The following is a 23,261-nucleotide window of genomic DNA, read 5'->3' as shown; positions in this document are numbered from 1 at the left end:
AACTAAATAGTCTGACTAGATTAAAATGATTGTTTATTAATAGTAAATTTAGTGTGAAGTGAATAAAAAGAAAACTTTTAGGTCATCATTAATTTAATAAATTGATATTTTCACAGCAGGGTTGTATTTCTGTATAACTTGTTGAAATTATCTTTGTATGATTTTTTTTTATTTGGTAGACACTAAACTTCGTGAGCCTCAAGAAATAGACTTCAAAAAAGTTTTTGCTGGGTTAGCTTCTGATATTCCCCTAGTTTGTGTTTGTGGAAATCATGATATTGGTGATACACCAACATCCCATTCAATCAAAGACTACCGTAAGAAGTTTGGAGATGATTACTTTGTTTTCTGGTGTGGAGGTGTCATGTGCATAGTTCTTAATTCACAATACTACGAGGATCCTAGCTTGGTACACTCTTTATTTTGATTTATTTAGTTTTATAAGTTTAAAAAGACATTTAATGTCATGATAATTTATAATAAAAGCATAAGAGCACAGCCAAAAAACAGATTTTCTTGTCTTCGTGAATGAATTTCATAATATTCTTTTAATTTATTCAGTTTTTTAGTGAAGTCAATTTAACAGGAAACAGTATAGTTTAGCACAGTCTCTCCAGTTTTTATTTTATCCATTCAAATTATAAGAATGATAATTCTTGATATTCTTTATTGTTCATAACTGTTATACCCAGTGGTGGTACAGTGGTGGCGCAGGTCAATCCTTCTGGATCAGCCTTCTATTCGCTGTTTTCTTCACGTTATCCAATTTCCTGTCAGATCTTTAGCCAAAGCCCCTAATGCTTATTTGATACCACCAGTCTGCATTTGCCTTGGCCTACCTCTAGACCTTTTTATCCTTCATTTTTGCTTGCTTTGAATATTTTTTTAACTAATCTCTCTTCTCTCATTGTTTCTACATGTCCATACCATCTTTATTGGATGATAATAAATGATATTATATATACATACATACAATTTTTTTAAGTTTTCTTCACTTATTGTTAATTGGATATTAGTTACCCCAAGATTTTTCTTATCCTCATTTCTGAAGATACAAAATTTTGATCCATTCCTTTTTTTTCTTACCAAACACTTCATAAACTAAAATAGGATTTAAAACTGTGTTATAAATGGCTAAATGTATTTTATGTGGTAAAATTTATACTGTATATATATAATAATAAAATAACACTATATAACGTGAAAATTCTTAACAAATAGGTTTTATTAAACTCATAATACAAGCTCAATACTACACTAATTTGTTAGCAGGTGACGTTTCAGAATTCTTGCCGAACCCCATCTTCAGACCATAAATGCTATGGGAAGGATATAAGAACATCTTCACAACATGAAAATTACTATGGTTGTAATTTCTTAATTAATTTCAATGTTAAGTTAAGGAATGTATACACTTGCATTAATATAATATTGAGAATACAGAAAATACTTAAATATTAAATAGAAACATGACAAATTATGCCTACATACACTTTGCTGGAACCAGACTTCTTACTTCTTGCACTGTAATACAAACACCAAAAACTTGCCTTATGCAGGACTACATAAAGAGAATCATAGATACAATAGATCATGTAAAGAAAATGATAGATCCATCCACATCTCAAAATCTGATAAAAGAAATGTTATGGTTATTCTCAACATAGTGGACTACATTAAAAAAATGAACAACATCCTGCAAGAAAACACTATTTATCAAAGTCTAAAGAAGAATCTTACCAATAAACTAGACTGGAAAGTCAAACAAATGAAAAGCATCATTACTTGACCAGAATAAGAAGATTGACAACAGCACTTACAAGAAGTGGTTTTCTTTGTGTAGCCCTTCATGAGGCAAGTTTTTTTTTTTTTTTTTTTTTTATGTAAACCCCAAACACGAGAGGTATTAGAAACTATAGTGCTTAGTACTGTGCTTGGGTTGGAGGTTGAGAAGACGAAAGAAGATATTTGTTGACATTGGACTTGAACTTCTGTAGACTGCAATTTTCAGGAAATACGTATGATGGAAGGTTGTTCCAGAAAATAGCAGTTGAATGAATAAACGAGGAAGATGAAAAGTTGGTTCTGTGAGTTTGAAGTTGGACAGTAAATGGATGTTGGCTTGTGGCGGCACGTGTTTGGACTGTTTTGAAAGAAAGAGCAGGAATTATAGAAGCCAATTCAGAAGAATAGTGCCCATGGAAATATCTGTAGAAGAGGCATGCAGCAGAAACAGTACGTCTATGAGACAGCGAGTGGAGAGACTTTGTTAGAGATGAATCATCAATTAACCTAACTGCCCTCTTCTGAACGGAATCAAGAAGCCTGAGAGAGGTTTTGGGGGCACCACCCCAGATGTGGGAACAATATTTCATGGTAGGGCAGATTTGCACAGAGTGAACAGCTGTTTAGAAGAAAAGTAATGCTGAGAGCAAAAGAGAAAACCAAGTTTTTTAGATGCAGAGGAAGTAATATTTGTAATGTGCTTGTACCAAGAGAGATTAGAAGTCAGGGTAATCCCCAAAAGAGATATATCATTTTGCCTAGAAATCGGAGTGCCACTAAAGATAAGCATAGGAGCAGAAGAATCCTTTTTGCGAGATATAAGACAAGACTGAGTTTTAGAAGGATTGAAATCAACTAAGTTGTCTTTGCCTCACTGGAGATCGGCATTTAAGGAATTGGTAGCAGATTTTTGAGAAGTTGAAGCTGATTGAGCAGGGCAAGGTTTCTCAAAATGGAAATAGGAATGCAATGTGCGATCATTGGCAAAACTATGGATAGGATTTCCAGCCTTTCTAAGGTCCAAGTATATAATATCAAAGTTATTCCCTGCATCCAGTTCATTTGTGACTGCATCATAGTATCCAATCAGATTGGTCAGGCAAGACTACCCCTTAACAAAACCATGCTGTGTCCGAGCTATAACTGAAGTCTTGTCTAGATGCTCCTGCAGTGCTTCTTTAACCAGTGCCTCCATTAATTTTCCATTAGTTTAACAGAAGTTAAACTCACAGGTCTATAACTACTTGTGTGAGCCTTTGATCCTACTTTGTGAATTGGGATCACATTTGCACATCTTCAGTCTATGGGTACCTCCCTTGAGTTCAAGCTATAACTATGGCTAAGGGTTTGCTTATTCCTTAGCCATAATTATGGCTAAGGGTTTGCTTATTCCTTTGCTGCCCCCTTTAATATAACTGGATAGATCTCATCCACCCCAGGTACCTTTCTTGTGTTTATCTTCAACAATTTCTCCTCCACTTTACTCTCAGTTATTACAGATTATCTAGCTTACTGCCAGAGTTGAATACACCTCTGGCATTCCCCTCACTGAATAACTCCTCATGTGTGAATGTCGATGCAAAATATTCATTTAGTTTGTTAGCTACCTGAGCAGGATCATCAACAGTTGACCCATCAATATCAAGTGGACAAATCTGATTCATCCCCTTCTAGAGTTTACATAAAAGAACTCTTTACTGTTTTTCTTTGCATCCTTTGCCAAAGATTTCTCGTAATCTGCCTTCGCCTGCCTAACCTCCTTTGTAACTTGGTTACAGATCACCTTATATCTATCATAGGCTTCTGTGTCCCGTGTTAATTTATATGTATCCCAAGCATTTTTCTTCTCTGTCATATGTCTCATTAGTTCCTCTGACATCCATTTAGGCCTAAACCTTGAACAATATTTCTTAGTTGGTATGTAAAGCCTAGTAGCTTCCAAGATAAGTTCTTTGAATGCTTCCCATTTTGAATTTGCTGTTGGTAACATCATCAGTTGGTCCCACTGTATAGAATTTAAATACTGTCTCAGTCCGTCGTAGTCGCCTTTACGAAAGCAATAACCTTCCCTTTACCCCTGATGGTAGTTACCTCTTTGAGTAAATCCCACTTCAGCACACTGTGATCACTGTCACCTAGTGATTCCTCTATCTGCAGATTCTTAATGCATGAAGAATCACTACTGATAATCAAATCAAGAGTATTACTTCCTCTGCTATTACTCCCAAACATGCTGATGTAGAAAACAATCATCCAATAAATCCACGAAAGCCTTGCTAGTGTGTGAGTGACCAACCCACAAATTCCAGTCAATATCTGGGAAATTAAAATCCCCCATTATAAGACTGATTTACTGGCCCACTCTATTTCCCTATACAGTTTCTTATTATACTCATCAGAATCATTAGGCCTATAGCACACTCCTACTCTCAATTTTGATCTACCAGTGCTTATGTCACACCAAACTGACTCGGCACTGCACAGTCCAGCGATGTCGACTGGCTTCGCTTCCTTGGATTTTGTGTTTCTTAACTAATAGCATAACCCCTCCTCCCTTCCTATCCTGTCCATCCTTTCTGTACTCCCCAAATTCCAGTTCTGCATTCCTTTTATCTGTGTGACACCATGTCTCTGATATCCCAACAATATCCGCCTTTGATGCTTTGAGCAATATCTCAAATTCATCAAATTTATTTACCAAACTCCTAGCATTGGTGTACACGCAAGTATACATACACCTGTTCTTTTTCTTAGCTACCCTTACACAACCTATTTACTTGTACCGCAATGACTCCCAGCAGTCTCTGAAATATCCTGCATCTTGTTTTCCAGGCTTCTGCTCATTCCAATAGAAGCAGTGCAAGAATCACTTTCACCTCTGCCAGTGGCTACTATTAATCTATTAGTTCTTGTATCCCCAAAGCTAGCAGTTTTCCGACCCACCTGACACTGCCTCAATAGCATCAGCAAATATTCTTGCACCCTTTCTATTTAAGTGTATCTCATCCCTGTAGAAGCAGTCCCTTCTGTTAACAAGTACAGACCAGGCTGAAAAAAATTCTACCCTTTATGCTTTGCACAATCTTTCCAGGGCTGAATTGATCGACAAGGCTCTCATCATATACTCCCTTCTATCGTGTCTGGGTAGAATTGCAGACACTTTCAAATTCAACCCTAATTCACGTCTTTTTTTTCAACAGTGACCTGTACTTGTTAAGTAATTCTGCCGGTCTCCTACTCTTAATATCATTAGTGCCAACGTGTACAACTATATCACCTTTTGTGCCCTTAAAAGATATCTTCTCTACAACGTCATCAACCTTTGCCCCTGGCAAATATACCCTGGTCCTGTTCCACCTATCCTTTTTACAAAGCATGTTCCCCGTTTCCCTGACAATATCTGCAATAAAGCCTCTGAGGTTGGGATTATTCATACCACCAATTTTAAACACACACACCAACCGTTTATGACTGATTGAATAATGAAATAAAATAAAATGATAGAAAAGACTGTAAAATAATATTTACAAAAAAACTAAACTATAACAAAAATAAATAAGTAAATAAGTTAAAATGCATTAAAATATAAATATAAAAGCGATAAAGAGATAAAAAACACTTAGAGCTTTCGGAGGTGTCTACCTCCTTCCTCAGTAATAGTGAGACTTAAGCGACACATCCTTAAATACCAGGTTCACGGCACACGTGGATGACCAGGTGCATACTCAGCACTTGTAGCAGAACCGGAAGCGGTCTGGAGACGTGGAAAATTAAAACGTTTATCTCTGGCCAAAACCACCGCCTCAAAAAGGGGGTGAAGCCTAACTCCCCTGTCTCTGTTCATACTATTGTTACCAGAGGATGCAATCCACAGACTTTCCAGCCACTTGCGGTCCCAGAATCTATGCGCCCGGTCAAGGATGACAGCGTTGTCGGGGGAGATCTGGTGTTGTTTTTCCCAATAGTGCTCGGCAATGGTGGATTTGTTGAGCTCTGCGGTCCGTATCGCTCGTGAATGTTCCCCCAGACGGTCCTTGAGACGCCGTCCTGTCTCCCCCACGTAACATTCCCCACAATCCGGGCATGTGATCTCATATACGACCCCACTACTAGAAACCCTAGTAATGGGGTCTTTGACCTGTGACACTACTGTGTGCAACCTCCGGCCCGGAAGCTGCACACAGCGTGTCTGAAAGTCGCGAAGCATCCTCGCAATGCGATCTGACAGGCCCGGATAGTAGGGAACATACACGGCGGTAAGAGGTACAGGCGGAACTACCCGATTGGGCTCATCCTCTCTGTTGTATTCATCAATGACCCTCTGGGGGTAACCGCACCTAATAAGATCCGTCGTGATTTGCCTAATTTCCTTCTCCCCCTCCTCAGGGGTACTGCAATGTGTTCTCACCCTACCCAAAAGTGCTCTGGCCACACTATTTTTATGTTGGACAGTCAGTGCCGTCCTATAATGTGTGTACTGGCCCCTACACATTGGTTTCCTACAAACCTTAGTTCTAAGTCTGGGGCCTTCCCTATATACCATTATGTCCAGAAATGGGAGGGTACCATCTATTTCTACCTCCGAGGTGAATTTTATAAAGGGGGAGAAACCATTGAGAAACGAGACCACATCTTCCTGTCTCCCCTTCTTTACAATAGTAAACGTGTCATCAACATATTGTTTCCACTTACGCATAGGGAACTCCAATCTCACGAAAACCCTATTCTCAAATTCCTCCATAGCCAGATTTGCAACAATGGCGCTGATTGGAGAACCCATGGCTGTACCGTGAACCTGTTTATACATCACTCCTTGGAAAACCAAGGTTGTACTAGAAAGACATAATTCAACAGCACCACATATATCTTCTATGTTTAGGTGGGATCTAGCACTTAAGGTATTATCCTTTTGTAAAGCCAACCTCACACATTCTACCCCATGTGCTATGGGGATACACGTAAATAATGATATAACTTCAAATTAGGCAAATCACGGCGGATCTTATGAGGTGTGGTTAGCCCCAGAGGGTCATTGATGAATACAACAGAGAGGAAGAGCCCAATCGGGTAGTTCCGCCTGTACCTCTTACCGCCGTGTATGTTCCCTACTATCCGGGCCTGTCAGATCGCATTGCGAGGATGCTTCGCAACTTTCAGACACGTTGTGTGCAGCTTCCGGGCCGGAGGTTGTACACAGTAGTGTCACAGGTCAGAGACCCCATTACTAGGGTTTCTAGTAGTGGGGTCGTATATGAGATCACATGCCCGGATTGTGGGGAATGTTACGTGGGGGAGACAGGACGGCGTCTCAAGGACCGTCTGGGGGAACATTCACGAGCGATACGGACCGCAGAGCTCAACAAATCCACCATTGCCGAGCACTATTGGGAAAAACAACACCAGATCTCCCCCGACAACGCTGTCATCCTTGACCGGGCGCATAGATTCTGGGACCGCAAGTGGCTGGAAAGTCTGTGGATTGCATCCTCTGGTAACAATAGTATGAACAGAGACAGGGGAGTTAGGCTTCACCCCCTTTTTGAGGCGGTGGTTTTGGCCAGAGATAAACGTTTTAATTTTCCACGTCTCCAGACCGCTTCCGGTTCTGCTACAAGTGCTGAGTATGCACCTGGTCATCCACGTGTGCCGTGAACCTGGTATTTAAGGATGTGTCGCTTAAGTCTCACTATTACTGAGGAAGGAGGTAGACACCTCCGAAAGCTCTAAGTGTTTTTTATCTCTTTATCGCTTTTATATTTATATTTTAATGCATTTTAACTTATTTACTTATTTATTTTTGTTATAGTTTAGTTTTTTTGTAAATATTATTTTACAGTCTTTTCTATCATTTTATTTTATTTTATTTCATTATTCAATCAGTCATAAACGGTTGGTGTGTGTGTTTAAAATCCCTGACAATAGTCACCAACAACTACTAGTTCCTGTGGGACCAGCGCATTCTGCCTTGGGGGTTGCTGCTGTGTTGCGTGATGACGAAGTGCAAGCTCTGGTGTTGATGTGGGCAGCTGAGAGCTTGATGGGCCCCTCACTTTAAATCCTTCGAGGGCATCCACCCTGTCCTTCAAGCTCTCGTATAGGCCCATAACAACGCTGAGTTGTTACCTGATTTCGTTACACTCCTTGCATTGCGCACACACAAAGACATACCCCATGGCAATATCAATATCATTTGGCCGCAGGGCCCCTGGTGGGAGCTGATGTTGCCCGCACACACCGCTAGGAGGTAGCCAGGCTGTCCTTTATTTTCTGGCTGGTCTCCGCCAGGGTCGCCTGAGCATCCTGGACGAAGACCAAGTTAAAAAAAAAAAAAAAAAAAAGGAAGAGAAGAGAAAGTCTGGGGAACAAGAGAAGGGGGGGTCTGAATGTGAGGAACAAGCTAAAGTGACAGATAGAGAAGGCAGTCCACCCGAGTAGGGAGAAATAGGGGATGGAGAGAGGAATCAAAAGTCACAGGGGCAGCGCCACTGTGTGAGTGCCAAAGGCCAAGCACTCTCTGGGAGTCAGCTTTCCAAGGAGTGCCAACCATGATGCCAGCATAGTATTTTAATCTTCGTCTTACTCTTTTTATCAGTTGGGAAAATGCTATCCGACCCATTTGTTTGCACTTGAGGGTTGTTGTTCTGAGCAGTTCGGGCGCCTCCGTAGCCAGGTGGGAAGGAGCAGCAGTGTGTAGCACACACTTCTTGAATAGACCGGGGTTTGAGCCCGTCACCACCAAATACGGAGGATGCAGAAGGGTCAGGGAATGACCACCGCATATTCTGGAGCAATGTGGCCTTAGTTGCTAATGCTCCAAATAACAAACAATCTGAGCAGCTCTAAGTTCAGCAAACTTTGCCCGTCTGATGGTAAAGACAGCTTGTGCATAACTCGTTAGGGCTTTGTATGTTGTTTCATTCCGAAGCAGGTATGTTACGAGGGTTCCCCTGGATTTAAGTAAAAAATTTGAGCCTACAATCATTGCACTTTATGTACAGTAGACCAAGGAAGGTTCAAGTCTCTTGACACACCAGTGGTAAGCACTACTGACTGGTAGTGTTGCGCATCTGACCATTGCAACCACCACTTCATCCACTACCTCTGTTCTGATACATGGTCATCCCCTGCCTGGAATTACACCTAACTCCCCTGTCTCTTCAAATTTCTTTATTATTAGTTTTCGAAGCCCCGCTGACATCAAAGGTTCTTTATGTAAACCTTTAAGTTTCCAATATTCATGTAGTGTTATTATTATTCTGGTAGAATAGTTTTAGTAAAAGAGCATGTTCCTTTTTTGAGCCATAATGGTTATTGTTAGTGGTCTTTCTGTTTTTATCTAACAGGATGTCATTTGCGTAAGCAGTGTCTTAAAGTAAATGACAACTTTGACACATCTGCAGCGCTGTCTTTCCCGTGGTGATGGAAATTTGAACTAATTTTTTTAAATTATACAAATCGCTTCCCCATACTCCAAATGACATACCCACTGATTTTCACAGCGCTAACTCTAACCATTTTGACACTAGGGTCTCCTGAATAGGGAAACTCATTTTATAACTACCCAGTATATGTTTCACCATAAACAAATTAAGTTCTTGTGACCAAAGTGATCTTTAGTGACTGTGATATTGCAAAGACAGCTGGTAGGTGTTTATGTATTATTATTGTTATTTACTATATAAGTTCTTATATAGTAAATAACAATAAAACAAAATTTAAAACAAAATTTTTCAAATTAGATATGTTTGATTTACTAAAACTTCTTAATTCTATTAAAAACTTGATATTTTTTAATGTTAATAATTTTTAGAACTAGCGTTAATAATAATAAGTATTTTCTACCTGAACATTAGAACTAATGTTCAAGTGGAGAAATTATGGATTGGTGCCCATAATTTCTCTAATTCAATCTTTTCTCCCTCATTTGGATGGATATTCATCATACTATATTTACTCCATACTTATAAAATATTTCTTCTCTTCTGTTTTAACATTTCTTTATTATTTTTGCTGATTTTAATTATGGTTTTTCCACCTGATCAAAGATTAACTAAATGCCTTGATTTTTTTAACCTATTTTCATGTCATTCCCTTAATCTTTCCAAGATTTTTCTTAAGCTTCTTTCATATTTATCTTATCCCTCTTACAATTTTATTTCTATTTCAATAAGGATTTATTAATTTTACTTGTCAAAAATTTCTTAAAAGATTTTTAAGAAATCTTTTATTACTACTGTGGCATTTTGAATTTCCTGTAATTATAGGCCAAATCCTCTTTTGCAGCTTACACTGAAGTTCTCTTAAAATTTTGTTATGTTGGCATCAGGATTGATATTTCAACTTTTTATCTAGGTTTCTACATTTCGTGGATGTTCACGAATTCAAGCGACTCTTAATTTTTGTCTTTTACTGTTTGTTTTTGTACTAAGGCAACATATATATATTTTATTCAGAAATTGAATTAAGTGAAAAATAGATGTAGTAGATATTGCTTCAAAAAAAGGAACAGAGGTTTTTTTTTTTATTTTAAAAGATCTTATTTAAAATTTTGTTTGATTTTTTTAAAAATTTTATTCTAATTCTGGGCAATCAAAATAAGAAATTAATATTTAAAAGCATTTATGTACACAATTTTCATTTTATACATAAATGCTTTTATAAAACTTCAGAATTTCATGAAGAAACTCACTTCACTCATGTGAAAACTGACTACAGAGAACCAACACATTTGGGAAACACTCAGAAAAGGTTAAAATCCTTTTCTGTATTGATATAGTCAGTTATGCTTTTCTTGTTTCTGTTATGTTCCCTTTACTTAAACTTGTGGTTGTCTTTATATTGAATATATGCTTGTAATTTGTGGTACATGGTTTGCCAAAATTCTGATAACTTTTTGACTTGATTTTGAAATTCTTCTGTCTTTCTAGATGTAATTCTTACTTTTCACTCTGCTATTTAAATCCTAGATCATTACTATTTCTCTGTCATTGGTTTCTCTTGCTCTTTCTAACATATTAAAGAACATTTTGTGCATTAAAATGTGCCCTACAGTTTATCTTCAATTATCAGGTGCAAAAGAATATCTGAATTTTCTCAAACTTCACTCTGTCATGTACATGTTAACACTACAACTACAATATATTAACTGTATAAAGTTATCTATAGCCAACTTAACTTTGTAATTTACATTTGGAATGTTGAATTAAAAAAAAAAAAAATCAAATATCTGGTTAACAAAAAGAAAATATAGTGTTTATTAACATTCAGTTAACTGAATATAAAATTTTCTTCATTAAACACATAAATCAAAAACAAAATGGTTTTCATTAATATTTGTTATATACAAGCTTGATTCAAATGTGTGGAAAAAAACTTTATCTCTATAAAAATTAGATTAACTTCATAGCCAGTTCAGGCAAAATTCTTTGTTTTTTCTTTCACTCCAAAACAGCATATAGATCAAGTAATGATGGAAATTATTGGTATCTACAGAAACTCAGTGAGTAAGACTACCTCAGCCAGTCCCCCCCCCTTTACCACATAACACTCCCATACATTTTAGGAGGCAACAACATGAATTGCAAAGAAATATATGAAAATTCCCCTTCAGCACAAGAAAAGCAGTGTAGTTTCAAACTGAGAACAGGGAGACCACAATATGTAGAAGTTAAAATAAATCAGTCATTACCAAAGAGAAGTAAGATAAACATTGCAATGGGTCACTAATGGTACGCTATAGGATAGTGAAGCACAAATTTGGGTACACAGCTACATCACAGGTAATGTGATGTAGCTTGTGTGTAAGCTACATCACATAAGCAACCCATAGGAGTACATCACATAAGCAACCCATAGGAGTACATTGTGTGTAAGCAACCCATAGGAGTACATTGTATCACCCAACCACCCTGAATAAATTGGTGAGGTTAGCACAGACAGGTATTCTGAGTAACTTTGTTTTGTTCTAGTTAAGTATTATAATTTAATAGTAAGAATATATGTAATATTTTCACCTCAGTAATGCACCCCTTCCTTTAACCACCACTGAACAAGACTTGCAAAGGTGGGGAGGAGATCAGGATGTATAGTATTTCCTCTTCAGCATAAACTAAATTTATCTAATAAATCAAGGATATCTCATCCTATGTATTTTGCAACCGGTTTACTTCTGACTACTATTAAGTAAATATGATGGTCTGAGAAGTCATTAAATACATCAAGTTCTAACTTTATACAGCAGGCCCTTGTTATAACGCTGTTCTTATATCATATACCGGTATCTGACTATAACGCTGTCACAAATCCCACTAGAACGCTCTTTTACTAGTGTACAGATTGCATTTTTGGCATTTTTAATGAAAACGTTTCATCTGATGGAGTCGATAGCTTGAAAATGAATAGCAAAACAGCATTAAAACACTTCCCACACTGACTTGAGATATCTTCCCATGTTCAGTGAAATTTTCTCGCACGCTAATTTAATTGCAGTCCAGTGACTTATGTAGTTCTGAGATCAACATTTTAAAAAATGATCAAGTATATTGCTTGTAATATTTGCATTATGTGCATTTATCCGAATTTAGACATCGTGCGTAATGAACAGTTTACTCAAACATTGTATCATAATTAATGCAACCAATGCAGTTACATATTCAAAGAGTTAATAATGGAGGATAAGAATGAAAAAGTAACATCTGAATACAGTATGAAGACTACAAGTGTTAAGAAAAAGACTGAATTTGAAAATTAAATTAGACGTTTTTGAAGCAAATTGATTCCGGTCAACGACAAGCAGATGTGTGCCATAATTTAGGACTGGCACATTGAACTGTAAGAACAATTATAAAAATAAAAAATTAATTTTAGCAGCAGGAAAGACAGCTGTTCCACTGCAAGCAACTAAGGCTAGGCTGGCTATTAGGATTGAAATGGAGAGACTAACTATATTTATTGAAGATAATATCCAACACAGAATTCAGTTAAGTTAAATATTATAAAAAAAAAAATTAGCGTATATGATGATCTGAAGAAAGCTCACCTAAAAAAAAAATGTGGAACCATTTAAAATTAGTAAGGGCTGGTTGAATAGATTTAAAATCCAGGGAGAAACCACAAGTGCAAATCAAGGAGCCGAAACTTTCAAAAAAGAACTTGTTAAACTTATTGAAGAGGGATATTATGTGTTATACTTCAAGTTTTTAACATAGATGAAGCAGGACTTTTTTGGAAACGAATGCCTAAAAGAAGTTTCATAGTGAAAGAATCAAAAAACATGCCAGATTTCAAAGCGGCGAAGGATTGGTTGACTTTATTGTTGGGTGGTAATGCTGCAGGGGATTTTAAATTAAAATCCTTTTAGTTTACCAGGAAGAGGGCCAAAATCGACACATTTTTCATGATTAAATTCATCAATTAAATTAATGATTTTAATTGGAATTTTAAGTTTAATTTTGATACGTAAGTAGTTACCACATAATTATATATACAAGCTTGTACATATAAAATATCCTGTAATGCAGGATATTTTATATGTACAAATATTTGAATATTAAATATTTTGACCAACATTTGTGCATCTTTTCACTACTGTTTATTATTGATTAGGAAATATCCTGTGGCACTGACCGCAACTCACAAATACATGTTACCTTATGGGAATGCCATGCTCACTTAGTGCTCTGTTTTTTCCAGAACAAATTATCAGCATTAAGTGGGGTCACCTGTACACTGCATTTCAACTTACTGTTCTAGGCAAGTTGTCATATATAAAGTACATATTAGAAATTGTATGACCTTATAAATTCAGTAAGTTGAGGATCATCTCAATCATCTTTAATTCAAAGCCTGCTGCCACAATGCAAAGGACAAGATAGTTCTTAACTTATTGATATTCTATATTAAGCTCTACCAATGCAATGTTTTTCTTGAGGATTGTACCAGACTAGTGTTTTTGGCAGAACCAAGGAAAATTCAGTTTTTTTTTTTTTTTTTTTTTGAGTGAAATAGTTTTAGAGCCACTGGAATGTTTTGCATCTTTATACATTGTAGATAAATATAACAGTAATATAAAGCTTTATTTTATTAAATATTTTTTAAGAAATTATTTTAAAAGATTATTTTTAAAAGAATAGAAACACAACCATACCAGGTCTGCCACCATGGCAGTGGTTTGGTATGATCATTTAAGATCACTTGGGGGACTTCAGAACTATTGTGAGAGGTGAACAGTTTTTTGCTTTTGTTATTACAGTATGTGAGGGTAATTCTTGTTAACCGTATGTTGCTTTACCTTGAACAGAAGTCTCTCTTTTACATCACTCATACTTCATTGTTATGTTTTCACATGTGGAATTTTATGTGAATTTGTTTTCTAATAGGTGAAGGATTTAGCCAAAGAACATGAAATATGGTTGGACAAGCAATTAGAAGAGGCTAAAACTGGAAACTACAAATATGTAGTTATCTTTCAGCATATCCCATGGTTTCTGAATCATCCCCAAGAAGACAAGGATTACTTTAACATAGATCCCGGAGTTCGGGAAGAAATGCTTAAAAAGTTTCAAGCTGCAGGTAAACCAAGTTGAAATTTTTTACTTAAGAGAAAAACAATTTTGCATTTAGACTGTCAATCCATATACAAGTTAGAGGACAGGGTTTGATAGGTCTCTTTTATATATATTATTTATATAAAGAATATATGTATTCTTTATATGAATAAAGAATATTTGCATGCCAAGACCTCTGAGAAGAGATATTTGTGAAGGTGGTAAGGTTTTGGTAATTATATTATATTAAAATTAGACTAAATTAGTAACACTTAACTCCATATTTTAAAAAGTTTCTTTATTGAGTTGGAAATACATCCAGAATGTTCAATATAACTAAGCCAATTGCTTATTTAGAGATATTTCTGACTCACTTTGGGATGCTTATCAAGTCTGAAAGGCAGGTAGAGATGAAAATGTTAGTTTAGTAGTTTTCTTTGTTTTTAAAACAGGGAATTGTGTTACTGATTAATTTTAATGGTCAGTTCCTATGATACCTTTTGCTTAGCATAACTTTAATTCCAAACTGAGACACAAAATTTTACATTTGGCAGTTTTAGGGATTGGAGGACAAGCATTGCTTACTGATCATAGGAAAAAACAGGAGTAGAAAGGGTGTAGGAGGGATGACTTAAAGTCAATGTTAGGAGAACATATTACAAGTTAGTGCATGCCATTTGCACAGATTTGAAATTTGTTGAATTATGTAATTAACCCAGAGCCAATTCATGCAGGATTTTTTAAGACCCCACACAATTCTCTGAGTTCATGTCATGGAAGAGTCTGGCTAGCATATAGTTGTTTAGGTATGGAAGTTTTTTGATTTACATTTTTTGCTTGCCATCAGTCAGGACAATGATAAAAAACATGTATAATGCAGCAGAGGGGGCTTTGTTTTAAAAAATAATTAAAATATTAATGTTTTTAATATAAAAAAAATCGAGTTTTCAGTTGTGTTCATAGTAGAATGAAGATAAAGGTGGCATCAAAAATTGAAAAATTTAAGTTTATAAATGGGGTTAATTTTTCTGGGTACACATGGGATCTTCAAAAAAGCACGCACTAGCTCAACTAGTTATAGATTAACAATAATCCACTGTTAATTGTTTATTGGCAGTACTTAAGATATAGTAAAAGGCTATCTTTTTTCCAGCTTTATAAAATTTACTTTAAAAAAAATCTATGCCCATACTTAAAAAAAAAGTGTCTTATTACAAATAATTATAGAACTCACTTTTGCCATTTATTGGAGAGAAAATAATTGTCCTTTTTTTTAGGTGTGAAAACCATTTTTTGTGGTCATTATCATCGTAATGCAGGAGGATATGCTGGGGATATGGAGTTGGTAGTTACATCAGCTGTATCAGCCCAACTAGGAAATGATAAATCTGGACTTAGAGTGGTAAAAGTTCTTGAAGATAATATAAGGCATAATTATTATGCTCTTGATGATATTCCAGAAACTATTAAATTATCATAATTTTGAGTAAGACAATATCTGTTACTATTGTTGTATTATAAAATGTATAATTTGTTTTCTTCAAGATGTAATATAAGAGAATATATCATATTTTGTAAAGTTAAATGGCCTATTTACATTGTGCCTGGTTATTTTTTTTCCTGTTAAGCTATGAAAGGCAATTGCAAGAGGAGATTAAAATATACTGCATTTAGTTAAAAATCTGATTGTTTAGTAGTTCTTATTTGTTATGTTCTTCTGTACATAGTGTAGATCCACATAAACTCAAAATGAAGTTTAAGGTCACACAAATAGATGACAGCATCTACATAATGAATAACAACTGCTCATTACTTTTCCTAATAAATTTGGATCCGAGTTTAGCAATGAATGTTCTATAATTACATTACAGAAAAATAATGAAAATATGGAAACAAAGAATCAATAAAACAAACAAAAAACTCACCTTTATTGCAGCAAATTACATCATTTGTAACTCAAATGACATAATTCATGTTAGTTTGCTATTGCCACTGCTAAATACTTTAGGAGCAGTGTTCAACAAAGTTGGAGGCAGTGTTTGTATACAGATTTGTCTTTATTATTATATATACTGTACCACTTAATGCCATGTAGGCTGTTACTCAGGAGGATAATGATTTTGTTCTACTGATGAGGCAAAAATCGATAATGTTTTGCAGAATATTAATTCTGATTCAGTAAAAGATGAATTTCTTAATTTACAATGAATTCATGCCAAGGCCATGACAGATCGGTATACTCTGAATGTAAATCACATGTACTCTGTGGTTCATTTGCCTGCTTTGCTTGATGAAAAGTTGAACTTTCTGGGAAAATCAAAACTATGCAACCTGAGACTTGGATAACAACAGATTTCTGTGAAAGTTCCTTCCATTCTTGGGTTATTTTCAGTGTCAGATTAAGACCTGGTACTCCTAGGCACCAAGACTTTTGGGTAACATTTTTTTGTGGCCAAGTGATGTATTATTAGTTTTTTTTACACATACATCGTCATACTGCTCACCGAGAAAATGAAGACTAAATCAAAAATGAAATACTGTTTCACGAAATTACTGTTTTGGAAATTTTTTGTTGATCAGAACTGTCTGCTATAAAACCTCATAATTGTGAGAACATGTTTTGGGCCACTATGAACCCAAGGCACCTCCGTAGCCAGGTGGGAAGGAGCAGCAGTGCGTAGCACATGCTTCTTGATTAAACCGGGGTTCGAGCCCGTCACCACCAAATACGGAGGATGCGGAAAGGTCAGGGAATCACCATCGCATATCCCCGGAGCAATATGGCCTTAGTTGCTAATGCTCTTAAAACCAAATAACAAACAACAACAACTATGAACCCAACTGGATTTCAGTTTGTGTGGTTACATTGAAAAATAAAATCATATGAATACACATGCTCTTTCACCCAAAATTTCATATAAGTTTTTTTAAATGATTTATAAGTGCCTGTAAAAATAAAATTTTGATAAATTGTATAAATAAAAAAACTAAAAATATTTTCTCTCTGGAAATTAAATCATTTAATCATTCAGTAGAGCATTACTTATGCAATAGGATTTGAAATACAGGTTTGTGCACCTGTATTTTGTCTCTATCCATTAGAGATGACTATTTATTAACCTATAGGGGTCATTCCTATTCTTTTTGCTGCCTTTGTGCAAGCTCTGAACTGCTACTTTTAATTTGGCATGTTTAATTTTTAGAAATGAAAAAAAATTAAGTCATCACCAAAAAAAAGTCGTTTGAGAAATCAACACTAGGTTGCATTGTGTTTTCTGGCTACACAAAAATAATGCAGCAATATTATTTTTCAAACTATTTCAGTATCTGCACTGAAAAATAGTACAGAAAAAGTTCAAAATTATCAGGTATATGACCTAGAGCTGGGTTATCCAGTGAGGATGTGTGGTTTTAGGGATGTCCCACCCTATAGGCATATTGTGAAAAGTAAAATGAATAAATAAAAATACTGTTTTTGTCCTTATTTTAAAGAAATGAACTTCTTTAAAATAAGGAATACTGAAATACAGTAATTATTACAATATCTCTGGGTGTAATTTTGACATTGATTTTTCAATGGATCACTTCTTAAGAAGACTGCAAATAAAGAATCTTCTCCTTATCAAAATATGTGTCAAGATATTGTAGCACATGAATTGTAATATGTGAAGGAGTTCCATCTCTAGCACAAGGGTGGGTATATAGAGGCTTTGTTGGTCTGGAATAATGAGTTTGCCAAAGCTGAATGGTAGCAATTATAGAATGTTACAGAGGCTACTTGGGGTGGGGGGAAGAGAATATGTAAAAAAAAAAAAAAAAAAAAAAAAAATTTTTTTTTTATAATCTCAGGCAGATTTATTTTTTATAAATATGCATGTGCTGTGTTAAACATCTATTTGTTAATATTTAAGTCTGTCATGCACTGCCTTATTCAATTTGTGAAACAATTTTAGATTCACAGGGGACTATTTCTGGAAACTAATGTGACAGATGTGGGTAGAAATCTCATAGGTATGATAGGATTGAATTTTACTACAAAAATTGGCTTTGTTTCCTCATCCACTGAAGATCGCTGTTCTTACGGTGAAAAATTGGTTTAAAAAAAAATTAACCTGCATTAAAAAATGCATTACATTCTTCAAGTTAAATATTCTTATCAGTGTTTACTATTTCAGAAAATACAAGTCCTTGTGGTTCTCCCTAATCAAGAGAAAGTAGAACTGCTATTACAGGTTTTCAGAAAAACCCAGATCAGGATCTTATTTCTATAAATAGCAAAACCAAACATTAGAAATGTATTTTTTTTCCTGCGAGTCAAGACATTTGGGATAACTATACAGAAGAAAAAGAATCTGTGAAACAGCAACTGTTCAAGAAATTAGAAGGCCACCTCTAATTAGAGCACAGCCACCATTGCATGTGGTAAGTAGCCAGAAAGAAAACTGATTGTCCAAATCCAAGAGAGATCACAACACAGGTATTTGGTTAGTTTAGGTTTTTTTTATGTTCAAACCTGATCAAGTGTTAAGAGTAACCGAATTTCAAAGCAACGTAAAAGTTGACATTGGTTTTCTCCATTACTCTAGAACGGTTTAAAATTTAGGACATTATTTAGGGCATTAGGACAATAACTCTATGGAAAGATGTCTTTTTTTTTTTTTTTTTTTTTTAAATGAGCCAGATGTGGAAAATTGTTATAGGAAAAACATTAAAAAGGTAATGAGAGAAAAAAAAAGGCTAAAAATTGCCCTGAAGTGAGTTCTAAGAACAACTAGTGCAACATCATTAGTACCAGAAGACTTCCTGGTATCAAAAGTCTTAATTTTCTGTTGAAAGAAAACCAAACAAGACACTGAGAAGTTATTGCAAAAGATCATCTTTTACACAGATTTGAATATAATTTATGAAAATCCAAGTGATAACTGTATGCCACAGTTAGTGTGGATCAATATACCAAAGAAATATTATTATCAGTTTATAAAATTTACAGCAGGGCAAATTACCACTGTTGACCAAAAGAGGGGCAGTCTTAAATAATACTTGGGTGGTGTTTCCAATAAACTGATGATCTATATGTCTGCACACTCAGTAGATCTGAAAGATCTGAGTTTACAGCACAGCCAAGCAAATTAACCTTTCACTGATTATTTACAATTAATAATTTAAACAAGATGCATAAAACCAGATAACTAATGAGTGATAAAACACCAGCTATTATTTTTAAAAAAAGAAGAGAATTTTAATCAAAGTGTTAGAAAGCAAGAGTTTAATTTCTCGTAATATAATATTTTCTTTTCATTTCTTCACATCACTGGATTATCATCTATACTGTGACTAATGAATCACAAATAAAATCAAGAAAAACAAACAGCTCGTACAACTTACTAATAAGTTTTTATTGAGTATTCAATTCTAAAATACGTGCTGTACAACAAAGTAATTAAATTTTGGGATGGGAGCTGTATAATCTACCTACAACACCAGTGAATGGTCCACAGAAACTGCTCACAAAATAAAAGTGATGCTGAATAAAGACTTAGCTTACTAATATTGCTATTACTATGAAATCTATCATCACAGAACCCTGAGCTTCAGCCTGAATTAAAAGTCTTCACAACTGGGAAACAAGTTCTAAAGATGCAATTGCTCTCTTATAAGTTACCATCATTCCCAACTCTGGTCATCAGTATCAGAATAATCATCTGAAATATCATTCTCTGAGAAATCAGACTCAGTCTCTCTGTTGAATACATTAGGTTTCTTATTCTTGCTATTTTTTAAGTGTCCACTGTATGCATCTACTTTTCCATCATTTTCTTTTTCTTTTTCTTTTTCTTTGCGAAATTCGTACACAAGGGGAAATATGTGTTCTATTGCAGCCTGTACATTTGCTATACTAGGAGCTAATGGAAAAGAAAAGAATTTAATCAATTATATGATTATCATTAATAAATTATGATATTTTATAATTAACTACAAATATTTAGTTGATTTTTCCAGAGAATTTCATAATTTTTATACAATTAATAAAATAGCTGAGCAAAACAGGAATGAAGTAAAATTCACCTGAAGGTTAAAACAAATTAGATTTTCAAATAACAGTACCAGTACAGATTTTCAAATAGCAGACAGTACAGTCAAGAAGTTCTTAGACTGGCTGCACAGCACTGTGGTCAGTAAATCACTTCAATTTAATGTGTATGTGATGCACTTATTTTATCACAGTTTCTGAGTGTTAAAAATGCCAAATTTGGAACATCACGCAAACGTCAAGTTGTGCTAATGGTTAGGGAATCCGCTTCTGAAAAACTGAAAATGACGAGCCAGGTTTAGAGGATTCTCTACCTCTTACTACTATGAGCAATGAGATTTAGCAGGTGATGACCACACTAGAAGACATTTAACTGTTTGTACTCCTTAAAAAAAAAAAAATAAATAAAATAAAATAAACATCCACACAACTTGTGTATCAGAACTGCTGTGTTGATAAAGTTGCAGAAGCTGCCATGGAATTTCATTTGAGCATGGATCAGGTTGCTTAGCAATGATCAACACAATGAGCTGATCTCACAACAGCATATAACAATCCATTGTTCCTTGAGTCCAAGATGTGTTTTTTTACAAACTACAAAGAATAAATTGTTGAATTACTACTAATCAAATGCAAGACCTTTCATTTACAAATGTTAAGTGTTGTAAATGCCATTTTTCAGATTGAAAAACTGAAGTAGGCTATAACACTGAAATAAAATAACTGGATTACCATTGTTAACAATTCACCTTTGTATCATCAGCTAACAGACTTCAAACTCAATGTTTTTACCAATGTTGTTACTGAATATCAGAAACAAAAGAGACCACATTAACGAACCTGGTGCCGGATTCTTACTGTACTCAAATCAGAAATCTGACCAGCCTCACTTATCAAAAGTTAATATATTAAAGCTCATTCCTACACAGTAAAAATCATATGTGTACTCTTGCTGGTAAACTTAAACACAGAGAACTAGGTTGTCTATAACTGTCCACCAAAGGGAGAAAATTTTTTTTTTTTTTTTTTAAATCTAAAGCCAGCTTATTTTATTTAGAGAAGATAGACTAAATGTGGTCTAATAAAACAAAGGCTCCCAGTGAAGAGCTGATATGATGCCTACAGTGTGTCATATCATAGCTAAATATTCAGTTTTGTTAAAACCTCACTAATTTGGATCCTTTGTAATCTAGATTTTTTTTTTTTTTTTTTGCATGTATTTATATATACAGAATGGAGATTTTTCATAAATTAACAGTTATTGTGATAGTATTAACATACACAGTTATTGTGAAGTCATTCCTACAAATTTTAAAATTTGTTGGAATGACTTCACAATAACTGTTTTTACTGATTTACTGGAATCAAAGAGGAAGAGTGTCAAAATGTACTGCACAACAGTACTGAAAAGATATTAGGGGGAGGTTAGGAATGTGGACAAAAGACGAACATGAGGCTGTATATCATATGGTGACCGAAGAAGAAACAGCATTTCATGGGGAAAAATCTGTAGTAGTGAAGAAAGAATTAGAAATTGCATGTAGGTACTTTTTATTAAACTTGCTAATTCTGATGAGAAATTTGAAAAAATTCTCTACACACAAAAGAGAAATGAAGAAGGATATTCTGAAATGGTAATACAACAATACTTTTGCCCAGCAAGAAAAAAAAAATTTCAGATTTATTTACAAAATACAACACAAAATGGGGGAGGGATGTCTAATCTGATCAAGTTTATAGATATTAAAATATAATTTAAAATATTTTCACATTCTTTGATTTGAGCTCTTTGTAGTCAATATAAAGAATTTAATAAAATTTGTTGTTTGTCATATTTGTGCTCATTCCTACACAGTAAAAATCATATATACAAAAATATTTACACATTATATTGCAGACGGTTCCTTTTTACATAAGACCAAATTAGTGAGGTTTTACTGCAATAATATTGATATCAGAAGAATTAACTTCCATAAGCAATGCCATCCATGGTCATCACATTTTATCCTATAATAATACAGCTATCACTATGCTAAAATATTCAAAATTTCACACGAAAAACTTATTTTACCTCATACAAGGGGTTTCGAAGAACTGTATGGCAATTTGTACTTTTATTATATAGTACCTGGCTATGTAATAATAAAGTACAATATAACCAATTTTTTGTGGTACTGCATATTCTAAAGCTTGCAGGGATAGATGCAATGTACTGATCATAGCGCAATAAGCTAGTCACTCACATTCTGACACACACCCTTAAAGATTAAAATACAGTGGATGCTGCTATTACCGGGACACAGCTTAATTGATGACAATAACTGAAGAAACAAGCTGCTCAGAGTTGTTTACTGATGCAGAGCAGAAATGTGTTCATAAAAAGGTGAAAGTGGACAGAAAGAAAATGTTAAATTCAAGCACTATAAAATACTTTAACTGTTCATTATTCCTCCAAGAAAGTTATCAATAAAAAAACAATCATAAGGTTTCAGGAAATTCACACAAACTATTAAAAATAAAGAAAATATTAAAAGCAAGAATTAATGCTCTACTGTGAAACAGACTGGTAGGAGTACAGATACAGTACTTTCGCAGAATACCAGCACAAACAACCATACAAACTGCAGCAAGGAACAGCTGCAGTTTGTATGGTTGGAACTAAAAACTCAGTGCGTCACAGTTCAAGAACAAATTGGGATACAAATTCAGACACAAATTGTTACATAATCACATCCACTGCACACGGGTAAACAAAGCACTGGTTATAAATGTTGCTTTTTACAGCACTTCATAAAAGTGATAACATGAATGATAAAACATTATCCATGATCACAATGCCAATGTTATCAGTAAATTCCAAATACATATTTGCATTCTTGAGGGTTAAAGAGCCTTTATTA

The 23,261-nt window shown here is 34.8% G+C and overlaps 2 protein-coding genes across 2 annotated transcripts in view; one reads left to right on the top strand and one right to left on the bottom strand.

Moving 5' to 3' along the window:
* Positions 1 to 15,810, top strand: part of LOC150075375 (serine/threonine-protein phosphatase CPPED1-like) — a 52,386-nt gene extending 36,576 nt beyond the window's left edge. Inside the window, exons 4-6 of the mRNA XM_090388466.1 lie at positions 180 to 409; positions 14,163 to 14,355; positions 15,608 to 15,810. Of these exons, the coding sequence (XP_090244592.1) occupies positions 180 to 409; positions 14,163 to 14,355; positions 15,608 to 15,810 (626 nt within the window). The remainder of the gene's footprint in view (positions 1 to 179; positions 410 to 14,162; positions 14,356 to 15,607) is intronic.
* A 3,895-nt stretch (positions 15,811 to 19,705) lies between these two features.
* LOC150075374 (TATA box-binding protein-like 1) overlaps positions 19,706 to 23,261 on the bottom strand; it is an 81,400-nt gene continuing 77,844 nt past the window's right edge. Inside the window, exon 5 of the mRNA XM_090388239.1 lies at positions 19,706 to 20,233. Coding sequence (XP_090244365.1) covers positions 19,995 to 20,233 — 239 coding nt within the window. The 3' untranslated portion in view covers positions 19,706 to 19,994. The remainder of the gene's footprint in view (positions 20,234 to 23,261) is intronic.

The sequence above is a fragment of the Mastigoproctus giganteus genome, chromosome 14 (assembly GCF_048544385.1).
Source record: "Mastigoproctus giganteus isolate SK-2022 chromosome 14, ASM4854438v1, whole genome shotgun sequence".
In the NCBI taxonomy this organism is placed as follows: domain Eukaryota; kingdom Metazoa; phylum Arthropoda; class Arachnida; order Uropygi; family Thelyphonidae; genus Mastigoproctus; species Mastigoproctus giganteus.
This window is presented reverse-complemented; position numbering and strand designations above follow the sequence as displayed.